General features: G+C 49.0%; 1 protein-coding gene across 1 annotated transcript in view; it reads left to right on the top strand.

Moving 5' to 3' along the window:
- Positions 1-25606, top strand: part of LOC106610323 (pseudokinase FAM20A) — a 43606-nt gene that overhangs the window by 13037 nt on the left and 4963 nt on the right. The window contains exons 4-10 of the mRNA XM_014209614.3: positions 15963-16041; positions 16138-16230; positions 23909-24024; positions 24183-24363; positions 25086-25195; positions 25330-25411; positions 25501-25560. Of these exons, the coding sequence (XP_014065089.1) occupies positions 15963-16041; positions 16138-16230; positions 23909-24024; positions 24183-24363; positions 25086-25195; positions 25330-25411; positions 25501-25560 (721 nt within the window). The remainder of the gene's footprint in view (positions 1-15962; positions 16042-16137; positions 16231-23908; positions 24025-24182; positions 24364-25085; positions 25196-25329; positions 25412-25500; positions 25561-25606) is intronic.

The following is a 25606-nucleotide window of genomic DNA, read 5'->3' as shown; positions in this document are numbered from 1 at the left end:
ACAGCCGAGAGAGACACAGCAATCTGAGAACAGCTGAGAGAGACACAGCAGCCTGAGAGCAGCCGAGAGAGACACAGCAGTCTGAGAACAGCTGAGAGAGACACAGCAGCTGAGAACAGCTGAGAGAGACACAACAGTCTGAGAACAGCTGAGAGACACAGCAGTCAGAGGGCAGCTGAGAGAAACACAGCAGCATGAGATCAGCCAAGAGAGACACAGCAGTCTGAGAACAGCTGAGAGAAACACAGCAGTCTGAGAACAGCTGAGAGAGACACAGCAGTCTGAGAGCAGCTGAGAGAGACACAGCAGTCTGAGAACAGCCGACAGAGACACAGCAGCTGAGAAAAGCCGAGAGAGACACAGCAGCATGAGATCAGCCGAGAGAGACACAGCAGCTGAGAACAGCTGAGAGAGACACAGCAGTCTGTGAACAGCCGAGAGAGACACAGCAGTCTGAGAGCAGCTGAGAGAGACACAGCAGCTGAGAGCAGCTGAGAGAAACACAGCAGTCTGTGAACAACCGAGAGAGACACAGCAGCTGAGAAAAGCCGAGAGAGACACAGCAGCATGAGATCAGCCGAGAGAGACACAGCAGCTGAGAACAGCTGAGAGAGACACAGCAGTCTGTGAACAGCCGAGAGAGACACAGCAGTCTGAGAGCAGCTGAGAGAGACACAGCAGCTGAGAGCAGCTGAGAGAAACACAGCAGTCTGAGAACAGCCGAGAGAGACACAGCAGCTGAGAGCAGCGAGAGAGACACAGCAGTCTGAGAACAGCTGAGAGAGACACAGCAGTCTGAGATCAGCTGAGAGAGACACAGCAGCTGAGAACAGCTGAGAGAGACACAGCAGTCTGTGAACAGCCGAGAGAGACACAGCAGTCTGAGAGCAGCTGAGAGAGACACAGCAGCTGAGAGCAGCTGAGAGAAACACAGCAGTCTGTGAACAACCGAGAGAGACACAGCAGCTGAGAACAGCCGAGAGAGACACAGCAGTCTGAGAACAGCTGAGAGAGACACAGCAGTCTGAGAACAGCTGAGAGAGACACAGCAGTCTGAGAACAGCCGAGAGAGACACAGCAGTCTGAGAACAGCTGAGAGAGACACAGCAGTCTGAGAACAGCCGACAGAGACACAGCAGCTGAGAACAGCCGAGAGAGACACAGCAGCTGAGAACAGCTGAGAGAGACACAGCAGTCTGAGAACAGCTGAGAGAGACACAGCAGTCTGAGAGCAGCTGAGAGAGACACAGCAGTCTGAGAGCAGCTGAGAGAGACACAGCAGTCTGAGAACAGCTGAGAGAGACACAGCAGCTGAGAACAGCTGAGAGAGACACAACAGTCTGAGAACAGCTGAGAGACACAGCAGTCAGAGGGCAGCTGAGAGAAACACAGCAGCATGAGATCAGCCGAGAGAGACACAGCAGTCTGAGAACAGCTGAGAGAAACACAGCAGTCTGAGAACAGCTGAGAGAGACACAGCAGTCTGAGAGCAGCCGAGAGAGACACAGCAGTCTGAGAACAGCTGAGAGACACACAGCAGTCTGAGAACAGCCGACAGAGACACAGCAGCTGAGAAAAGCCGAGAGAGACACAGCAGCATGAGATCAGCCGAGAGAGACACAGCAGCTGAGAACAGCTGAGAGAGACACAGCAGTCTGTGAACAGCCGAGAGAGACACAGCAGTCTGAGAGCAGCTGAGAGAGACACAGCAGCTGAGAGCAGCTGAGAGAAACACAGCAGTCTGTGAACAACCGAGAGAGACACAGCAGCTGAGAGCAGCCGAGAGAGACACAGCAGTCTGAGAACAGCTGAGAGAGACACAGCAGTCTGAGAACAGCTGAGAGAGACACAGCAGTCTGAGATCATTCGAGAGAGACACAGCAGCTGAGAACAGCTGAGAGAGACACAGCAGTCTGTGAACAGCCGAGAGAGACACAGCAGCTGAGAGCAGCTGAGAGAGACACAGCAGTCTGAGAACAGCCGACAGAGACACAGCAGCTGAGAACAGCCGAGAGAGACACAGCGGTCTGAGAACAGCCGAGAGAGACACAGCAGTCTGAGAACAGCTGAGAGAGACACAGCAGCTGAGAACAGCCGAGAGAGACACAGCAGTCTGAGAACAGCTGAGAGAGACACAGCAGTCTGAGAACAGCCGAGAGAGACACAGCAGCTGAGAACAGCCGAGAGAGACACAGCAGCTGAGAACAGCTGAGAGAGACACAGCAGTCTGAGAACAGCTGAGAGAGACACAGCAGTCTGAGAACAGCCGAGAGAGACACAGCAGTCTGAGAACAGCTGAGAGAGACACAGCAGTCTGAGAACAGCTGAGAGAGACACAGCAGCTGAGAACAGCTGAGAGAGACACAGCAATCTGAGAACAGCTGAGAGAGACACAGCAGCCTGAGAGCAGCCGAGAGAGACACAGCAGTCTGAGAACAGCTGAGAGAGACACAGCAGCTGAGAACAGCTGAGAGAGACACAACAGTCTGAGAACAGCTGAGAGACACAGCAGTCAGAGGGCAGCTGAGAGAAACACAGCAGCATGAGATCAGCCAAGAGAGACACAGCAGTCTGAGAACAGCTGAGAGAAACACAGCAGTCTGAGAACAGCTGAGAGAGACACAGCAGTCTGAGAGCAGCCGAGAGAGACACAGCAGTCTGAGAACAGCTGAGAGACACACAGCAGTCTGAGAACAGCCGACAGAGACACAGCAGCTGAGAAAAGCCGAGAGAGACACAGCAGCATGAGATCAGCCGAGAGAGACACAGCAGCTGAGAACAGCTGAGAGAGACACAGCAGTCTGTGAACAGCCGAGAGAGACACAGCAGTCTGAGAGCAGCTGAGAGAGACACAGCAGCTGAGAGCAGCTGAGAGAAACACAGCAGTCTGTGAACAACCGAGAGAGACACAGCAGCTGAGAAAAGCCGAGAGAGACACAGCAGCATGAGATCAGCCGAGAGAGACACAGCAGCTGAGAACAGCTGAGAGAGACACAGCAGTCTGTGAACAGCCGAGAGAGACACAGCAGTCTGAGAGCAGCTGAGAGAGACACAGCAGCTGAGAGCAGCTGAGAGAAACACAGCAGTCTGTGAACAACCGAGAGAGACACAGCAGCTGAGAGCAGCCGAGAGAGACACAGCAGTCTGAGAACAGCTGAGAGAGACACAGCAATCTGAGAACAGCTGAGAGAGACACAGCAGTCTGAGATCATTCGAGAGAGACACAGCAGCTGAGAACAGCTGAGAGAGACACAGCAGTCTGTGAACAGCCGAGAGAGACAGAGCAGCTGAGAGCAGCTGAGAGAGACACAGCAGTCTGAGAACAGCCGACAGAGACACAGCAGCTGAGAACAGCCGAGAGAGACACAGCGGTCTGAGAACAGCCGAGAGAGATACAGCAGTCTGAGAACAGCTGAGAGAGACACAGCAGCTGAGAACAGCCGAGAGAGACACAGCAGTCTGAGAACAGCTGAGAGAGACACAGCAGTCTGAGAACAGCCGACAGAGACACAGCAGCTGAGAAAAGCCGAGAGAGACACAGCAGCATGAGATCAGCCGAGAGAGACACAGCAGTCTGAGAACAGCTGAGAGAGACACAGCAGTCTGAGAACAGCCGAGAGAGACACAGCAGTCTGAGAGCAGCTGAGAGAGACACAGCAGCTGAGAGCAGCCGAGAGAGACACAGCAGTCTGAGAACAGCTGAGAGAGACACAGCAGTCTGAGAACAGCTGAGAGAGACACAGCAGTCTGAGATCATTAGAGAGAGACACAGCAGCTGAGAACAGCTGAGAGAGACACAGCAGTCTGTTAACAGCCGAGAGAGACACAGCAGCTGAGAGCAGCTGAGAGAGACACAGCAGTCTGAGAACAGCCGACAGAGACACAGCAGCTGAGAACAGCCGAGAGAGACACAGCGGTCTGAGAGAACAGCGCTGGACGCGAGAGAGCTACAGCAGTCTGAGAACAGCTGAGAGAGACACAGCAGTCTGAGAACAGCTGAGAGAGACACAGCAGCCTGAGAGCAGCCGAGAGACACAGCAGTCTGAGAACAGCTGAGAGAGACACAGCAGCTGAGAACAGCTGAGAGAGACACAACAGTCTGAGAACAGCTGAGAGACACAGCAGTCAGAGGGCAGCTGAGAGAAACACAGCAGCATGAGATCAGCCAAGAGAGACACAGCAGTCTGAGAACAGCTGAGAGAAACACAGCAGTCTGAGAACAGCTGAGAGAGACACAGCAGTCTGAGAGCAGCCGAGAGAGACACAGCAGTCTGAGAACAGCTGAGAGACACACAGCAGTCTGAGAACAGCCGACAGAGACACAGCAGCTGAGAAAAGCCGAGAGAGACACAGCAGCATGAGATCAGCCGAGAGAGACACAGCAGCTGAGAACAGCTGAGAGAGACACAGCAGTCTGTGAACAGCCGAGAGAGACACAGCAGTCTGAGAGCAGCTGAGAGAGACACAGCAGCTGAGAGCAGCTGAGAGAAACACAGCAGTCTGTGAACAACCGAGAGAGACACAGCAGCTGAGAGCAGCCGAGAGAGACACAGCAGTCTGAGAACAGCTGAGAGAGACACAGCAATCTGAGAACAGCTGAGAGAGACACAGCAGTCTGAGATCATTCGAGAGAGACACAGCAGCTGAGAACAGCTGAGAGAGACACAGCAGTCTGTGAACAGCCGAGAGAGACAGAGCAGCTGAGAGCAGCTGAGAGAGACACAGCAGTCTGAGAACAGCCGACAGAGACACAGCAGCTGAGAACAGCCGAGAGAGACACAGCGGTCTGAGAACAGCCGAGAGAGATACAGCAGTCTGAGAACAGCTGAGAGAGACACAGCAGCTGAGAACAGCCGAGAGAGACACAGCAGTCTGAGAACAGCTGAGAGAGACACAGCAGTCTGAGAACAGCCGACAGAGACACAGCAGCTGAGAAAAGCCGAGAGAGACACAGCAGCATGAGATCAGCCTAGAGAGACACAGCAGTCTGAGAACAGCTGAGAGAGACACAGCAGTCTGAGAACAGCCGAGAGAGACACAGCAGTCTGAGAGCAGCTGAGAGAGACACAGCAGCTGAGAGCAGCCGAGAGAGACACAGCAGTCTGAGAACAGCTGAGAGAGACACAGCAGTCTGAGAGCAGCCGAGAGAGACACAGCAGTCTGAGAACAGCTGAGAGAGACACAGCAGTCTGAGAACAGCTGAGAGAGACACAGCAGTCTGAGATCATTCGAGAGAGACACAGCAGCTGAGAACAGCTGAGAGAGACACAGCAGTCTGTGAACAGCCGAGAGAGACACAGCAGCTGAGAGCAGCCGAGAGAGACAAAGCAGTCTGAGAACAGCTGAGAGAGACACAGCAGTCTGAGAACAGCCGACAGAGACACAGCAGCTGAGAAAAGCCGAGAGAGACACAGCAGCATGAGATCAGCCGAGAGAGACACAGCAGCTGAGAACAGCTGAGAGAGACACAGCAGTCTGTGAACAGCCGAGAGAGACACAGCAGTCTGAGAGCAGCTGAGAGAGACACAGCCTGAGAGAGACACAGCAGTCTGAGAACAGCTGAGAGAGACACAGCAGCTGAGAACAGCTGAGAGAGACACAGCAATCTGAGAACAGCTGAGAGAGACACAGCAGTCTGAGAGCAGCTGAGAGAGACACAGCAGTCTGAGAACAGCTGAGAGAGACACAGCAGCTGAGAACAGCTGAGAGAGACACAGCAGTCTGAGAACAGCCGACAGAGACACAGCAGTCTGAGGGCAGCTGAGAGAGACACAGCAGCATGAGATCAGCCAAGAGAGACACAGCAGTCTGAGAACAGCTGAGAGAAACACAGCAGTCTGAGAACAGCTGAGAGAGACACAGCAGTCTGAGAGCAGCCGAGAGAGACACAGCAGTCTGAGAACAGCTGAGAGACACACAGCAGTCTGAGAACAGCCGACAGAGACACAGCAGCTGAGAAAAGCCGAGAGAGACACAGCAGCATGAGATCAGCCGAGAGAGACACAGCAGCTGAGAACAGCTGAGAGAGACACAGCAGTCTGTGAACAGCCGAGAGAGACACAGCAGTCTGAGAGCAGCTGAGAGAGACACAGCAGCTGAGAGCAGCTGAGAGAAACACAGCAGTCTGTGAACAACCGAGAGAGACACAGCAGCTGAGAGCAGCCGAGAGAGACACAGCAGTCTGAGATCAGCCGAGAGAGACACAGCAGCTGAGAACAGCTGAGAGAGACACAGCAGTCTGTTAACAGCCGAGAGAGACACAGCAGCTGAGAGCAGCTGAGAGAGACACAGCAGTCTGAGAACAGCCGACAGAGACACAGCAGCTGAGAACAGCCGAGAGAGACACAGCGGTCTGAGAACAGCCGAGAGAGATACAGCAGTCTGAGAACAGCTGAGAGAGACACAGCAGCTGAGAACAGCCGAGAGAGACACAGCAGTCTGAGAACAGCTGAGAGAGACACAGCAGTCTGAGAACAGCCGACAGAGACACAGCAGCTGAGAAAAGCCGAGAGAGACACAGCAGCATGAGATCAGCCTAGAGAGACAGCAGCTGAGAACAGCTGAGAGAGACACAGCAGTCTGAGAACAGCCGAGAGAGACACAGCAGTCTGAGAACAGCTGAGAGAGACACAGCAGTCTGAGAACAGCTGAGAGAGACACAGCAGCTGAGAACAGCCGAGAGAGACACAGCAGTCTGAGAACAGCTGAGAGAGACACAGCAGTCTGAGAACAGCTGAGAGAGACACAGCAGCTGAGAACAGTGAGAGAGACACAGCAGCTGAGAACAGCTGAGAGAGACACAGCAGTCTGAGAACAGCTGAGAGAGACACAGCAGTCTGAGAACAGCCGAGAGAGACACAGCAGTCTGAGAACAGCTGAGAGAGACACAGCAGTCTGAGAACAGCCGACAGAGACACAGCAGCTGAGAAAAGCCGAGAGAGACACAGCAGCATGAGATCAGCCGAGAGAGACACAGCAGCTGAGAACAGCTGAGAGAGACACAGCAGTCTGTGAACAGCCGAGAGAGACACAGCAGTCTGAGAGCAGCTGAGAGAGACACAGCAGTCTGAGAGACAGCTGAGAGAGAACACAGCAGTCTGAGAACAGCTGAGAGAGACACAGCAGTCTGAGATCATTCGAGAGAGACACAGCAGCTGAGAACAGCTGAGAGAGACACAGCAGTCTGTGAACAGCCGAGAGAGACACAGCAGCTGAGAGCAGCTGAGAGAGACACAGCAGTCTGAGAACAGCCGAGAGAGACACAGCAGTCTGAGAACAGCCGAGAGAGACACAGCAGTCTGAGAACAGCCGAGAGAGACACAGCAGTCTGAGAACAGCTGAGAGAGACACAGCAGCTGAGAACAGCCGAGAGAGACACAGCAGTCTGAGAACAGCTGAGAGAGACACAGCAGCTGAGACAGCTGAGAGAGACACAGCAGCTGAGAACAGCCGAAGAGACACAGCAGCTGAGAAAAGCCGAGAGAGACACAGCAGCATGAGAACAGCTAAGAGAAACACAGCAGTCAGGGAACAGCTGAGAGAGACACAGCAGTCTGAGAACAGCCTAGAGAGACACAGCAGTCTGAGAACAGCTGAGAGAGACACAGCAGTCTGAGAACAGCTGAGAGAGACACAGCAGCTGAGAACAGCTGAGAGAGACACAGCAGTCTGAGAACAGCTGAGAGAGACACAGCAGCTGGCAGCTGAGAGAACAGCAGCTGAGACAGCGAGAGACACAGCAGCTGAGAACAGCTGAGAGAGACACAGCAGTCTGAGAACAGCTGAGAGAGACACAGCAGCTGAGAACAGCTGAGAGAGACACAGCAGTCTGAGAACAGCCGAGAGAGACACAGCAGTCTGAGAACAGCTGAGAGAGACACAGCAGTCTGAGAACAGCCGACAGAGACACAGCAGCTGAGAACAGCCGAGAGAGACACAGCAGCTGAGATCAGCCGAGAGAGACACAGCAGCTGAGAACAGCTGAGAGAGACACAGCAGTCTGTGAACAGCCGAGAGAGACACAGCAGTCTGAGAGCAGCTGAGAGAGACACAGCAGCTGAGAGCAGCTGAGAGAAACACAGCAGTCTGAGAACAGCCTGAGAGAGAACACAGCAGTCTGAGAAGCAGCCTGAGAGAGACACAGCAGTCTGAGAGCAGCCGAGAGAGACACAGCAGTCTGAGAACAGCTGAGAGACACACAGCAGTCTGAGAACAGCCGACAGAGACACAGCAGCTGAGAAAAGCCGAGAGAGACACAGCAGCATGAGATCAGCCGAGAGAGACACAGCAGCTGAGAACAGCTGAGAGAGACACAGCAGTCTGTGAACAGCCGAGAGAGACACAGCAGTCTGAGAGCAGCTGAGAGAGACACAGCAGCTGAGAGCAGCTGAGAGAAACACAGCAGTCTGTGAACAACCGAGAGAGACACAGCAGCTGAGAGCAGCCGAGAGAGACACAGCAGTCTGAGAACAGCTGAGAGAGACACAGCAATCTGAGAACAGCTGAGAGAGACACAGCAGTCTGAGATCATTCGAGAGAGACACAGCAGCTGAGAACAGCTGAGAGAGACACAGCAGTCTGTGAACAGCCGAGAGAGACACAGCAGCTGAGAGCAGCTGAGAGAGACACAGCAGTCTGAGAACAGCCGACAGAGACACAGCAGCTGAGAACAGCCGAGAGAGACACAGCGGTCTGAGAACAGCCGAGAGAGATACAGCAGTCTGAGAACAGCTGAGAGAGACACAGCAGCTGAGAACAGCCGAGAGAGACACAGCAGTCTGAGAACAGCTGAGAGAGACACAGCAGTCTGAGAACAGCCGACAGAGACACAGCAGCTGAGAAAAGCCGAGAGAGACACAGCAGCATGAGATCAGCCGAGAGAGACACAGCAGTCTGAGAACAGCTGAGAGAGACACAGCAGTCTGAGAACAGCCGAGAGAGACACAGCAGTCTGAGAGCAGCTGAGAGAGACACAGCAGCTGAGAGCAGCCGAGAGAGACACAGCAGTCTGAGAACAGCTGAGAGAGACACAGCAGTCTGAGAACAGCTGAGAGAGACACAGCAGTCTGAGATCATTAGAGAGAGACACAGCAGCTGAGAACAGCTGAGAGAGACACAGCAGTCTGTTAACAGCCGAGAGAGACACAGCAGCTGAGAGCAGCTGAGAGAGACACAGCAGTCTGAGAACAGCCGAGAGAGACACAGCAGCTGAGAACAGCCGAGAGAGACACAGCGGTCTGAGAACAGCCGAGAGAGATACAGCAGTCTGAGAACAGCTGAGAGAGACACAGCAGTCAGAGAACAGTTGAGAGAGACACAGCAGTCTGAGAACAGCTGAGAGAGACACAGCAGCTGAGAACAGCTGAGAGAGACACAGCAATCTGAGAACAGCTGAGAGAGACACAGCAGCCTGAGAGCAGCCGAGAGAGACACAGCAGTCTGAGAACAGCTGAGAGAGACACAGCAGCTGAGAACAGCTGAGAGAGACACAACAGTCTGAGAACAGCTGAGAGACACAGCAGTCAGAGGGCAGCTGAGAGAAACACAGCAGCATGAGATCAGCCAAGAGAGACACAGCAGTCTGAGAACAGCTGAGAGAAACACAGCAGTCTGAGAACAGCTGAGAGAGACACAGCAGTCTGAGAGCAGCCGAGAGAGACACAGCAGTCTGAGAACAGCCGACAGAGACACAGCAGCTGAGAAAAGCCGAGAGAGACACAGCAGCATGAGATCAGCCGAGAGAGACACAGCAGCTGAGAACAGCTGAGAGAGACACAGCAGTCTGTGAACAGCCGAGAGAGACACAGCAGTCTGAGAGCAGCTGAGAGAGACACAGCAGCTGAGAGCAGCTGAGAGAAACACAGCAGTCTGTGAACAACCGAGAGAGACACAGCAGCTGAGAGCAGCCGAGAGAGACACAGCAGTCTGAGAACAGCTGAGAGAGACACAGCAATCTGAGAACAGCTGAGAGAGACACAGCAGTCTGAGATCATTCGAGAGAGACACAGCAGCTGAGAACAGCTGAGAGAGACACAGCAGTCTGTGAACAGCCGAGAGAGACAGAGCAGCTGAGAGCAGCTGAGAGAGACACAGCAGTCTGAGAACAGCCGACAGAGACACAGCAGCTGAGAACAGCCGAGAGAGACACAGCGGTCTGAGAACAGCCGAGAGAGATACAGCAGTCTGAGAACAGCTGAGAGAGACACAGCAGCTGAGAACAGCCGAGAGAGACACAGCAGTCTGAGAACAGCTGAGAGAGACACAGCAGTCTGAGAACAGCCGACAGAGACACAGCAGCTGAGAAAAGCCGAGAGAGACACAGCAGCATGAGATCAGCCTAGAGAGACACAGCAGTCTGAGAACAGCTGAGAGAGACACAGCAGTCTGAGAACAGCCGAGAGAGACACAGCAGTCTGAGAACAGCTGAGAGAGACACAGCAGTCAGGGAACAGCTGAGAGAGACACAGCAGCTGAGAACAGCTGAGAGAGACACAGCAGTCTGAGAACAGCTGAGAGAGACACAGCAGTCTGAGAGCAGCTGAGAGAGACACAGCAGTCTGAGAACAGCTGAGAGAGACACAGCAGTCTGAGAACAGCTGAGAGAGACACAGCAGTCTGAGAACAGCCGAGAGAGACACAGCAGTCTGAGAACAGCCGAGAGAGACACAGCAGTCTGAGAACAGCCTGAGAGAGACACAGCAGTCTGAGAACAGCTGAGAGAGACACAGCAGTCTGAGAACAGCTGAGAGAGACACAGCAGTCTGAGAACAGCCGACAGAGACACAGCAGCTGAGAAAAGCCGAGAGAGACACAGCAGCATGAGATCAGCCGAGAGAGACACAGCAGCTGAGAACAGCTGAGAGAGACACAGCAGTCTGTGAACAGCCGAGAGAGACACAGCAGTCTGAGAGCAGCTGAGAGAGACACAGCAGCTGAGAGCAGCTGAGAGAACACAGCGTCTGAGAGAGACACAGCAGCTGAGAACAGCTGAGAGAGACACAGCAGTCTGAGAACAGCCGAGAGAGACACAGCAGCTGAGAACAGCTGAGAGAGACACAGCAGTCTGAGAACAGCTGAGAGAGACACAGCAGTCTGAGAACAGCTGAGAGAGACACAGCAGTCTGAGAGCAGCTGAGAGAGACACAGCAGTCTGAGAACAGCTGAGAGAGACACAGCAGTCTGAGAACAGCTGAGAGAGACACAGCAGTCTGAGAACAGCCGAGAGAGACACAGCAGCTGAGAAGCGAGAGACACAGCAGCTGAGACAGCGAGAGAGACACAGCAGCTGAGATCAGCCGAGAGAGACACAGCAGTCTGAGAACAGCTGAGAGAGACACAGCAGTCTGAGAACAGCTGAGAGAGACACAGCAGTCTGAGAGCAGCCGAGAGAGACACAGCAGTCTGAGAACAGCTGAGAGACACACAGCAGTCTGAGAACAGCCGACAGAGACACAGCAGCTGAGAAAAGCCGAGAGAGACACAGCAGCATGAGATCAGCCGAGAGAGACACAGCAGCTGAGAACAGCTGAGAGAGACACAGCAGTCTGTGAACAGCCGAGAGAGACACAGCAGTCTGAGAGCAGCTGAGAGAGACACAGCAGCTGAGAGCAGCTGAGAGAAACACAGCAGTCTGTGAACAACCGAGAGAGACACAGCAGCTGAGAGCAGCCGAGAGAGACACAGCAGTCTGAGAACAGCTGAGAGAGACACAGCAATCTGAGAACAGCTGAGAGAGACACAGCAGTCTGAGATCATTCGAGAGAGACACAGCAGCTGAGAACAGCTGAGAGAGACACAGCAGTCTGTGAACAGCCGAGAGAGACAGAGCAGCTGAGAGCAGCTGAGAGAGACACAGCAGTCTGAGAACAGCCGACAGAGACACAGCAGCTGAGAACAGCCGAGAGAGACACAGCGGTCTGAGAACAGCCGAGAGAGATACAGCAGTCTGAGAACAGCTGAGAGAGACACAGCAGCTGAGAACAGCCGAGAGAGACACAGCAGTCTGAGAACAGCTGAGAGAGACACAGCAGTCTGAGAACAGCCGACAGAGACACAGCAGCTGAGAAAAGCCGAGAGAGACACAGCAGCATGAGAACAGCTAAGAGAAACACAGCAGTCAGGGAACAGTTGAGAGAGACACAGCAGTCTGAGAACAGCCTAGAGAGACACAGCAGTCTGAGAACAGCTAAGAGAGACACAGCAGTCTGGGAACAGCTGAGAGAGACACAGCAGCTGAGAACAGCTGAGAGAGACACAGCAGTCTGAGACAGCTAAGAGACACAGCAGTCTGAGAGCAGCTAGAGACACAGCAGTCTGAGAACAGCTGAGAGAGACACAGCAGCTGAGAACAGCTGAGAGAGACACAACAGTCTGAGAACAGCTGAGAGACACAGCAGTCAGAGGGCAGCTGAGAGAAACACAGCAGCATGAGATCAGCCGAGAGAGACACAGCAGTCTGAGAACAGCTGAGAGAGACACAGCAGTCTGAGAACAGCTGAGAGAGACACAGCAGTCTGAGAGCAGCCGAGAGAGACACAGCAGTCTGAGAACAGCTGAGAGACACACAGCAGTCTGAGAACAGCCGACAGAGACACAGCAGCTGAGAAAAGCCGAGAGAGACACAGCAGCATGAGATCAGCCGAGAGAGACACAGCAGCTGAGAACAGCTGAGAGAGACACAGCAGTCTGTGAACAGCCGAGAGAGACACAGCAGTCTGAGAGCAGCTGAGAGAGACACAGCAGCTGAGAGCAGCCGAGAGAGACACAGCAGTCTGAGATCATTAGAGAGAGACACAGCAGCTGAGAACAGCTGAGAGAGACACAGCAGTCTGTTAACAGCCGAGAGAGACACAGCAGCTGAGAGCAGCTGAGAGAGACACAGCAGTCTGAGAACAGCCGACAGAGACACAGCAGCTGAGAACAGCCGAGAGAGACACAGCGGTCTGAGAACAGCCGAGAGAGATACAGCAGTCTGAGAACAGCTGAGAGAGACACAGCAGTCTGAGAACAGCTGAGAGAGACACAGCAGTCTGAGAACAGCTGAGAGAGACACAAGCAGTCTGAGAACAGCTGAGAGAGACACAGCAGCTGAGAACCGAGAGAGACACAGCAGCTGAGACAGCGAGAGAGACACAGCAGCTGAGAACAGCTGAGAGAGACACAGCAGCTGAGACAGCAGAGAGACACAGCAGTCTGAGAACAGCTGAGAGAAACACAGCAGTCTGAGAACAGCTGAGAGAGACACAGCAGTCTGAGAACAGCCGACAGAGACACAGCAGCTGAGAAAAGCCGAGAGAGACACAGCAGCATGAGATCAGCCGAGAGAGACACAGCAGCTGAGAACAGCTGAGAGAGACACAGCAGTCTGTGAACAGCCGAGAGAGACACAGCAGTCTGAGAGCAGCTGAGAGAGACACAGCAGCTGAGAGCAGCTGAGAGAAACACAGCAGTCTGTGAACAACCGAGAGAGACACAGCAGCTGAGAGCAGCCGAGAGAGACACAGCAGTCTGAGAACAGCTGAGAGAGACACAGCAATCTGAGAACAGCTGAGAGAGACACAGCAGTCTGAGATCATTCGAGAGAGACACAGCAGCTGAGAACAGCTGAGAGAGACACAGCAGTCTGTGAACAGCCGAGAGAGACAGAGCAGCTGAGAGCAGCTGAGAGAGACACAGCAGTCTGAGAACAGCTGAGAGAGACACAGCAGTCTGAGAACAGCCGACAGAGACACAGCAGCTGAGAAAAGCCGAGAGAGACACAGCAGCATGAGATCAGCCGAGAGAGACACAGCAGCTGAGAACAGCTGAGAGAGACACAGCAGTCTGTGAACAGCCGAGAGAGACACAGCAGTCTGAGAGCAGCTGAGAGAGACACAGCAGCTGAGAGCAGCCGAGAGAGACACAGCAGTCTGAGAACAGCTGAGAGAGACACAGCAGTCTGAGAACAGCTGAGAGAGACACAGCAGTCTGAGAACAGCTGAGAGAGACACAGCAGCTGAGAACAGCTGAGAGAGACACAGCAGTCTGTGAACAGCCGAGAGAGACACAGCAGCTGAGAGCAGCTGAGAGAGACACAGCAGTCTGAGAACAGCCGAGAGAGACACAGCAGCTGAGAACAGCCGAGAGAGACACAGCAGTCTGAGAACAGCCGAGAGAGACACAGCAGTCTGAGAACAGCTGAGAGAGACACAGCAGTCTGAGAACAGCTGAGAGAGACACAGCAGTCTGAGAACAGCTGAGAGAGACACAGCAGTCTGAGAACAGCTGAGAGAGACACAGCAGTCTGAGAACAGCTGAGAGAGACACAGCAGTCTGAGAACAGCCGAGAGAGACACAGCAGTCTGAGAACAGCCGAGAGAGACACAGCAGTCTGAGAACAGCTGAGAGAGACACAGCAGTCTGAGAACAGCTGAGAGAGACACAGCAGTCTGAGAGCAGCTGAGAGAGACACAGCAGCATGAGAACAGCCGAGAGAGACACAGCAGTCTGAGAACAGCTGAGAGAGACACAGCAGTCTGAGAACAGCTGAGAGAGACACAGCAGTCTGAGAACAGCTGAGAGAGACACAGCAGTCTGAGAACAGCTGAGAGAGACACAGCAGTCTGAGAACAGCCGAGAGAGACACAGCAGCTGAGATCAGCCGAGAGAGACACAGCAGCTGAGAACAGCTGAGAGAGACACAGCAGTCTGAGAACAGCTGAGAGAGACACAGCAGTCTGAGAGCAGCTGAGAGAGACACAGCAGTCTGAGAACAGCTGAGAGAAACACAGCAGTCTGAGAACAGCTGAGAGAGACACAGCAGTCTGAGAACAGCTGAGAGAGACACAGCAGTCAGAGAACAGCTGAGAGAGACACAGCAGTCTGAGAACAGCTGAGAGAGACACAGCAGTCTGAGAACAGCTGAGAGAGACACAGCAGTCTGAGAACAGCTGAGAGAGACACAGCAGTCTGAGAACAGCCGAGAGAGACACAGCAGTCTGAGAACAGCCGAGAGAGACACAGCAGTCTGAGAAAAGCCGAGAGAAACACAGCAGTCTGAGAACAGCTGAGAGAGACACAGCAGTCTGAGAACAGCTGAGAGAGACACAGTCAGTCTGAGAGAAGCCGAGAGAGATACAGCAGTCTGAGAACAGCCGAGAGAGACACAGCAGTCTGAGAAAAGCCGAGAGAAACACAGCAGTCTGAGAACAGCTGAGAGAGACACAGCAGTCTGAGAACAGTTGAAAGAGACACAGTCAGTCTGATGAGACAGCCGAGAGAGATACAGCAGTCTGAGAACAGCCGAGAGAGACACAGCAGTCTGAGAACAGCTGAGAGAGACACAGCAGTCTGAGAACAGCTGAGAGAGACAGAGCAGTCAGAGAACAGCTGAGAGAGACACAGCAGTCAGAGAACAGCTGAGAGAAACACAGCAGTCTGAGAACAGCTGAGAGAGACATAGCAGTCAGAGAACAGCTGAGTGAAACACAGCAGTCTGAGAACAGCTGAGAGAAACACAGCAGTCTGAGGGCAGGTGGTTGGCGGAGTGGTCGGTTAGAGAAAATCATTATTTTATCTAATTTCATGTCTGATATGTATTGTCTTTCTCTCTCTCTTTCTCTCTCTGTCTCTCTCACTCTCTCTGTTTCTCTATTTCTCTATTTGTCTCTCTCTCCCCCTTCTTTCTTACTTTCTTTCTTTCTCTCGCTCTCTCTGTCTCTTACTTTCTCTCACTCTCTTTCCTCTCTCTCTCTGTCTCTTTCTCTGTCTCTTCGTCTCTCTCTCTCCCTGTCTCTCTGTCTCTCTATCTCTCTGTCTCTGTATCAACTCTCTATCTCTGTCTCTCTCTCTCTGTCTCTGTCTCTCTCTCTCTCTCTCTCTCTCTCTCTCTCTCTCTCTCTCTCTCTCTCTCTCTCTCTCTCTCTCTCTCTCTCTCTCTCTCTCTCTCTCTCTCTCTCCTCTCTCTCTCTCTCTCTCTCTCTCAGTGGTAAAGCCCAGTGGACACCACCTCAAGCTGGCCCTGAAGATGCAGAACTTTGGCAAGGCCATGTTCAAACCCATGAGGTGAACTTTTCAGGGGAAATATATCAGGGGGAGTGCTCTGGTTTTGTAGTGATATTTTGAAAAGTACTGTAATTCTATGAATCATTTGTTCCTCAGACAGCAGAGAGACCAGGAGACTCCTGATGATGTGTTCTACTTTGTCGACTTCCAGAGACACAATGCTGAGATTGCTGCTTTTCACCTGGACAGGTAAACTTGAAAACATGTACTCTCCTAATATTAATATTGATTAATTCAACCTTTATCTTCCCCTCTCATGCTGTATATCATGCTGTATCTCATTCTGTATCTCCTCCTCTATCCACTACTGTATCTCATACTCTATCTCATATCGTATCTCCTACTCTATCCATTACTGTATCTCATACTGTATCTCATACTGTATCTCCTACTCTATCCACTACTGTATATTATACTGTATCTCATAGTGTATCTCATACTGTAACTCCTACTCTATCCACTACTGTATCACATACTGTATCTCATAGTGTAACTCCTACTGTATCTCCTACTGTATTTTCTACTGTATCTCCTACTCTATCCACTACTGTACATTATACTGTATCTCATACTTTAACTCCTACTGTAATCCCTACTGTATCTCATACTGTATCTAATACCGTATCTCCTACTGTATCTCCTACTCTATCTCATACTGTATCTCATACTGTATCTCATACTGTATCTTCTACTCTATCCACTACTGTATCTCATACTGTATATCACACTAACTTCTATCGTAACTCCTACCGTAATTCCGACTGTATCTCCTACTGTAAATTCTACTGTATCTTCTACTCTATCCACTACTGTATCTCATACTGTATCTCCTACTGTAATTCCTACCGTATCTGCTACTGTAACTACTACTGTATACCATACTGTATCTCATTCTCGACCTCATGCTGTATCTCCTGCTGTATCTCATGCTGTATCTCAAGCTGTACCTTATACTGTAACTCATACTGTATCCCAAAAAGTATCTCATACTGTATCTCATACTATATATCATACTATATCTCATGCTGTATCTCATGTTCTATCTCATAATAAATCGTATGTTCAATCTCATACTGTACCTCATACAGTATCTCATGCAGTATCTCATGCAGTATCTCAAACTGTATCTCATGCTATATCTCATGCTATATCTCATGCTGTATCTCATACTGTATCTCATACTGTATCTCATGCTATATCGCAAACTGTATCTCATACTGTATCTCATACTATATCTCATGCTGTATCTCATGTTCTATCTCATACTAAATCTTATGTTCAATCTCATACTGTATCTCATACAGTATCTCATGCTGTATCTCATGCAGTATCTCATGCAGTATCTCATACTGTATCTCATGCTGTGTCTCATATTGTATCTCATGTTGTATCTCATGCTGTATCTCATGCTACATCTCATGCTGTATCTCATGCTGTATCTCATGCTGTATCTCATACTGTATCTCATGCTATATCTCATGTTCTATCTCATAATGTATCTCATGCTGTATCTCATACTGTATATCATGCTATATCGCATACTGTATCTCATACTATATCTCATGCTGTATCTCATGTTCTATCTAATACTAAATATTATGTTCAATCTCATACTGTATCTCATGCTGTATCTCATGCTGTATCTCATACTGTATCTCATGCAGTACCTCATACTGTATCTCATGTTGTATCTCATGTTGTATCTCATACTGTATCTCATGCTGTATGTCATGCTGTATCTCATGCTGTATATCATGTTCTATCTTGAACTGTATCTCATGCTGAATCTCATGCTGTCTCATGCTGTATCGCATACTGGATCTCATACTGTTTCTCTTACTGTATCTCATGCTATATCGCATACTGTATCTCATACTGTATCTCATACTATATCTCATGCTGTATCTCATGTTCTATCTCATACTAAATATTATGTTCAATCTCATACTGTATCTCATACAGTATCTCATACTGTATCTCATACTGTATCTTATGTTGTATCTCATGTTGTATCTCATGTTGAATCTCATACTGTATCTCATGCTGTACCTCATACTGTATGTCATGCTGTATCTCATGCTGTATTTCATGCTGTATTGCATACTGCATCTCATACTGTATCTCATACTATATCTCATGCTGTATCTCATGTTCCGTCTCATACTAAATCTTATGTTCAAACTCATACAGTATCTCATACAGTACCTCATGCTGTATCTCATGCAGTATCTCATGCAGTATCTCATTCTGTATCTCATGCTGTGTCTCATATTGTATCTCATGTTATATCTCATGCTGTATCTCATACTGTATCTCATGCTGTACCTCATACTGTATGTCATGCTGTATCTTATGCTGTGTATCATGTTCTATCTCGAACTGTATCTCATGCTGTATTTCATGCTGTATGTCATACTGTATCTCGTGCTGTATATCATGCATTACCTCATGCTGTCCCTCATGCTGTACCTCATGCTGTATCTCATGCTGTATCTCATGCTGTATCTCATACTGCACTCAGTCAGCTGTATAAGGAAATAAGCAAACAGGAAACCACTCACCCAGAGGCGGCGCTCCTAGTGGCCGGAGACTTTAATGAAGGGAAACTTAAATCAGTTCTACCAAATTTCAATCAACATGTTAAATGTGCAACCAGAGGGAAAACAATTCTAGATCACCTGTACTCCACACACAGAGACGCGTACAAAGCTCTCCCTCGCCCTCCATCTGGTAAATCCGACCGCAACTCTATCCTCCTGATTCCTGCTCACAAGCAAAAATTAAAGCAGGAAGCACCAGTGACTCGGTCTATAAAAAAGTGGTCAGATGAAGAAGATGCTAAACTACAGGACTGTTTTGCTATCACAGACTGGAACATGTTCCGGGATTCTTCCGATGGCATTGAGGAGTACACCACATCAGTCACTGACTTTAGCAATAAGTGCATCGAAGACGTCGTCCCCACAGTGACTGTACGTACATACCCCAACCAGAAGCCATGGATTACAGGCAACATTCGCACTGAGCTAAAGGGCAGAGCTGCCACTTTCAAGGTGCGGGACTCTAACCCGGAAGCTTACAATATATCCTGCTATGCCCTGCGACAAACCATCAAACAGGCAAAGCGTCAATACAGGGCTAACATTGAATCATACAACACCGGCTCCGACGCTCGTCTTATGTGGCAGGGCTCACAAGCTATTACAGACTACAACGGGAATCACAGCCGCGAGCTGCCAAGTGACACAAGCCTACCAGACGAGCTAAATCACTTCTATGCTCGCTTCAAGGCAAGCAACACTAAGGCATGCATGAGAGCATCAGCTGTTCCGGACGACTGTGTGATCACGCTGTCCGTAGCCGACGTGAGTAAGACCTTTAAACAGGTCAACATACGGATTACCAGGATGTGTGCAATGGGCATGTGCTGTCCAACTGGCAGGTGTCTTCACTGACAATTTCAACATGTCCCTGATTGAGTCTGTAATACCAACATGGTTCAAGCAGACCACCATAGTCCCTGTGCCCAAGAACACAAAGGCAACCTGCCTAAAAGACTACAGACCCGTAGCACTCACGTCCGTAGCCATGAAGTGCTTTGAAAGGCTGGTAATGGCTCACATCAACACCATTATCCCAGAAACCCTAGACCCACTCCAATTTGCATACCGCCCAAACAGATCCACAGATGATGCAATCTCTATTGCACTCCACAATGCCCTTTCCCACCTGGACAAAAGGAACACTTATGTGAGAATGCTATTCATTGACTACAACTCAGCGTTCAACACCATAGTACCCTCAAAGCTCATCACTAAGCTAAGGATCCTGGGACTAAACATCTCCCTCTGCAACTGGATCCTGGACTTCCTGACAGGCAGCCCCCAGGGGGTGAGGGTAGGTAGCAACACATCTGCCATGCTGATCCTCATCACTGGAGCCCCCCAGGGGTGCGTGCTCAGTCCCCTACTGTATTCCCTGTTAACCCACGACTGCATGGCCAGGCACGACTCCAACACCATCATTAAGTTTGCAGACACAGCAGTGGTAGGCCTGATCACCAACAACGACGAGACAGCCTATAGGGAGGAGGTCAGAGACTGTATCATGCTGTATCTCATATTCCAACTCATACTGTATCTCATACTGTATCATGTTCTATCTCATGCTGTATCTCATACTGTATCTCATACTGTATTTCATGCTGTATCTCATTCTGTATCTCATACTGTATCTCAATCTGTATCTCATGTTCCATCTCATACTGTATCTCATGTTCTATCTAATTCTGTAGCTCATACTGTATCTCATTCTGTAGCTCATGCTGTATCTCATGCTGTATATCATGCGGTATCTCCTACTGTATCTCATTCTGTATCCCATTCTGTATCTCATGCTGTATCTTATACCGTATCTCATACCGTATCTCATGCTGTATCCCATTCTGTATCTCATGCTGTATCTCATGCTGTATCTCATACCGTATCTCATGCTGTATCTCATAATGTATCTCATGCTGTATCTCATGTTCTATCTCATAATGTATCTATTGCTGTATCTCATACTGTATCTCATTTTCTATATCATGCTGTATCTCATACTGTATCTCATTTTCTATATAATGCTGCATCTCATACTGTATCTCATACTGTATCTCATGCTGTATCTCATACTGTATCTAATGATGTATCTCATGCTGTATATCATGCTGTAGCTCATGTTAAATCTCATGCTGTATCTCATGCTGTATCTCATACTGTATCTCATGCTGTATCTCATGTTAAATCTCATGCTGTATCTCATACTGTATCTCATACTGTATCTCATGTTCTATCTCATACTGTATCTCATACTGTATCTCATGCTGTATCTCATGTTCTTTCTCATACTGTATCTCATACTGTATCTCATTCTGTATCTCATGCTGTATCATGTTTTATCTCATACTGTATCTCATTTTCTATATCATGCTGTATCTCATCCTGTATCTCATTTTCTATATCATGCTGTGTCTCATACTGTATCTCATGCTCTATCTCATACTGTACTTCATACTGTATCTCATACTGTATCTCATGCTGTATCTCATGTTCTATCTCATACTGTATCTCATGTTCTATATTATACTGTATCTCATTCTGTATCTCCTTCTTTATCTCATGCTGTATCTCATACTGTATATCATACTGTATCTCATACTGTATCTCATGCTGTATCTCATGCTGTATTTCATACTGTATCTCATACTGTATCGCAATCTTTATCTCATGCTGTATCTGATGTTCTATCTCATACTGTATCTCATGCTGTATCTCGTGCTGTATCTCGTACTGTATCCCATACTGTATCTCGTGCTGTATCTTATACTGTATCTCATATTGTATCTCATGCTGTATCTCATACAATATCTCATGCTGTATCTCATGTTCTATCTCATGCTGTATCTCATGCTGTATCTTATACGGTATCTCATGCTGTATCTCATGCTGTATCTCATGCTGTATCTCATGTTCTGCCTTATACGGTATATCATACGGTATCTCATACTGTATCTCATACTGTATCTCATTTTCTACATCATGCTGTAGCTCATACTGTACCTCATACTGTATCTCATACTCTATCTCATGTTGTATCTCATGCTGTATCTCATACTGTATCTCATACTGTATCTCCAAGTGGTCTCCCAACAAACAAAGCCTGAGACTTGTACCTACTTCTCTGAGTTTCTGAAAGGTAGTTTCCTTGGGAGATTATGGTCTCTCCACTATTTCAACATGTATCCTTCCCCAGCAAGGCATTTAATTTTCAAACACATAGGTGTATTTACTGATGTCTACTGTAAAGTCTCTCTAACCTCCATGCCTCCAGGTTACTGCACATTAACTCAAGTGAGTCATCAGTCAAATACAGTCATTAGAGTCACAGCTTGTCAACCCAAAACCACACAAGGCAGCAAGTCAATGGGGTTGTTATACCTTGAAACAAAACAACAGCATGGAAGGGTGTAACTGGGTGTAGGCTAAAAACCACAAATTAAGCTCAAGTACAGTACCAGTAAAACGTTTGGACACACCTACTCATTCAAGGGCATTTCTTTATTTTTACTATCTTCTACATTGTAGAATAATAGGGAAGACATCAAAACTATGAAATAAGACATATGGAATCCTGTAGTAACACTAAAAAAGTGTTAAAAAATCAAAATATATTTTATATTTGAGATTCTTCAAAGTAGCCACCCATTGCCTGAATGACAGCTTTGTAACTCTTGGCATTCTCTCAAACAGCTTCACCTGGAATGATTTTCCAACAGTCTTGAAGGAGTTCCCACATATGCTGAGCACTTGTTTGCTGCTTTTCCTTCACTCTGCGGTCAAACTCATCCCAAACCATCTCAATTGGGTTGAAGTTGGGTGATTGTGGAGGCCAGGTCATCTGAGGCAGCACTCCATCACTCTCCTTCTTGGTCAAATAGCCCTTACACTGCCTGGAGGTGTGTTTTGGGTCATTGTTCTGTTGAAAAACAAATGATAGTCCCACTAAGCGCAAACCAGATGGGATGGCATATGATTCCATATGTATTATTTCATAGTTTTGATGTTTTCACTATTATTCTACAATGTAGAACATAGTAAAAAATAAAGAAAACCCCTTGAATGAGTAGGTGTGTCCAAACTTTTGACTGGTACTGTAAGTTAAGTTATTATATTAAATACATTTTTACCTCACAATATATAGTTTTGTAAATTGACATTTGAATGAAGTGGAAAAGAAGATAAGAAAAGCAGAGTACATGCTCTGTTATCATTCCTTCATTGAACACCGTGGCTCTACACTACAGTACTGTCTAGCACAGAATATGTCTGGTTTATCTGTGTGTTCCCACCACAGTCTGTGTCTCTGTGTCTCTGTGTCTGTGTGCTGTGTCTCTGTGTGCTGTGTCTGTGTGCTGAGTCTCTGTGTCTGTGTGCTGTGTCTGTGTCTCTGTGTATGTGTGCTGTGTGTCTGTGTTTCTGTCTCTGTGTTTCTGTGTCTCTGTCTCTGTGTGCTGTGTCTCTGTGTCTGTGTGCTGTGTCTCCGTGTCTCTGTGCTGTCTCTGTGCTGTGTCTCTGTCTCTGTCACTGTGTCTCTGTGTCTCTGTGCTCTGTCTCTGTGTCTCTGTTACTGTGTCTCTGTGTCTCTGTGCTCTGTCTCTGTTACTGTGTCTCTGTGTCTGTGTCTCCGTTTCTCTGTGCAGTGTCTCTGTGTCTCTGTCGCTGTGTCTCTGTGTCTCTTTCTCTCTGTGTCTGTGTCTCGGTGTCTCTGTGCTGTGTCACTGTGCTGTCTCTCTGTCTCTGTGTCTGTGTCTCTGTGTCTCTGTCTCTTTGTCTCTGTCTCTCTGTGTCTCTGTGCTGTGTATCTGCCTCTCTGTCTCTATCTCTCTGTCTCTGTGTTGTGCCAGAGGCCTTATCATTATCAGACCCAATCAGCAGGTGAGATACACCAGCCAAGACAGCACCTCAATAACATCTCTTTATCCAGCCTCAGATACTGACTGATGATTGTTATTGAGACACACAGGCCTGTCAGACTGTCAATATGGCCCTGGGGGAAGTGGCTGTTGCTACACGTCAACACCTGCTAGATTACACAGCGGAGAACAGAAACAATCACATAGCTGCTATTATGTATACAAATAGTTCAAGTTTAATTCATTTCCTGTGACTTTGTGTGTGTCAACTGAGTTGAGAGATTGCAGGAGTTCATCTGACTTTATATTGTGTGTTCTGTTCAGAATGGAACTCTTTCTTCTAGAACTGTAAGTTATAGAAGATGTATGAGTTTGTGTTCATCAGAATGGAACTCTTGTCTTTCTCTTTTCTAGAATCCTGGACTTCCGGAGGGTACCGCCGGTGGTGGGGAGGCTGGTGAACGTGACGGGGGAGATTCTCCTGACCACTCACAACGAGGACCTAAGGAGTGTGTTCTTTACCTCTCCAGGTAGGCATTACCCCTTCAGGTAGGCATTACCCCTTCAGGTAGGCATTACCCGGCTACCTAGGTCTTAAATAATCAGTCTATGATTAAAAGGCGATGATGAAATCTGCGTACTGCTGGTTTAAACAAATCTATATGTATGTCTATTCCCTTTCAAACAGCAAACAACACATGTTTCTTTGCCAAGTGTCTGTACGTGTGTAAGACTGAGTATGCAGTGTGTGGGAGCCCTGACCTGCTGGAGGGCTCCATGTCAGCCTACCTCCCCGGTCTCAGCATTGCCCCTCGTATCTCCCTCCCCAACCCCTGGATACGATCATACACCTTCACTGGCAGGGAGGAGTAAGCATACAACCCTTAGCCCTGAGACCTGAGACCGTAACCCTGAGACCTTAACCCTGAGACCTGAGACCTTAACCCTGAGACCGTAACCCTGAGACCTGAGACCTTAACCCTGAGACCTGAGTCCTTAACCCTGAGACCTGAGACCTTAACCCTGAGATCTTAACCCTGAGACCTGAGACCTTAACCCTGAGACCTGAGTCCTTAACCCTGAGACCTGAGACCTTAACCCTGAGATCTTAACCCTGAGACCTGAGACCTTAACCCTGAGACCTGAGTCCTTAACCCTGAGACCTTAACCCTGAGATCTTAACCCTGAGACCTGAGTCCTTAACCCTGAGACCTTAACCCTGAGATCTTAACCCTGAGATCTTAACCCTGAGACCTTAACCCTGAGACCTTAACCCTGAGACCTTAACCCTGAGGCCTTAACCCTGAGACCTTAACCCTGAGACCTTAACCCTGAGATCTTAACCCTGAGATCTTAACCCTGAGACCTTAACCCTGAGACCTTAACCCTGAGACCTTAACCTTGAGATCTTAACCCTGAGACCTACACATCTCTTCCCATTTGCCATTTTGGAGCATCTCATTTCCATTTTGAAAGTCCTCCATTTTACTGTTAATTTATGATGGCAGACAGAACATTCATATCTTGTTACAATTCATATCTTGTTATAATATCTTATAATATCTTGTTATAATCTGTCTGTCTCTACCAGGTGGGAGGTGAACCCCTTCTACTGTGACACTATAAAGCGTCTGTATCCCTACAACTCAGGGAACAGGCTGCTCAACATCATAGATATGGCCATCTTTGACTTCCTCATTGGTACGTACTACCACCCATCACCCCTGATGGACCCCTATCCTCATCCCATATGACACCCTATTACCTATGCAAGTGCTCTACTTCTCTCTGTAGTCCTATGTGAGTGAACATTTGTTCTTGGCACTCTCCCTCAGGTAACATGGACAGGCACCATTATGAGATCTTCACTAAGTTTGGCGATGAAGGTTTCCTTCTTCACTTTGACAACGCCAAAGGGTGGGTACTAGAGGTGTTATATAACTTCAGTCATTGTACAATGGAATATTTGTCGTTCCCTTATGATGACATCACTTCCTGTGTTTCAGGTTTGGGAAGCATTCTCAAGATGAGATGTCCATACTGGCTCCACTGTCACAGTGCTGCATGTAAATATGAAGAGCATACACTAGTCACTAATACAGATTAACTAAC

The sequence above is a fragment of the Salmo salar genome, chromosome 01 (assembly GCF_965601325.2).
Source record: "Salmo salar chromosome 01, fSalSal1, whole genome shotgun sequence".
Lineage (NCBI taxonomy): Eukaryota > Metazoa > Chordata > Actinopteri > Salmoniformes > Salmonidae > Salmo > Salmo salar.
Note: the sequence above shows the minus strand (reverse complement) of the source record. Positions and strands in the feature narration are given on the sequence as shown.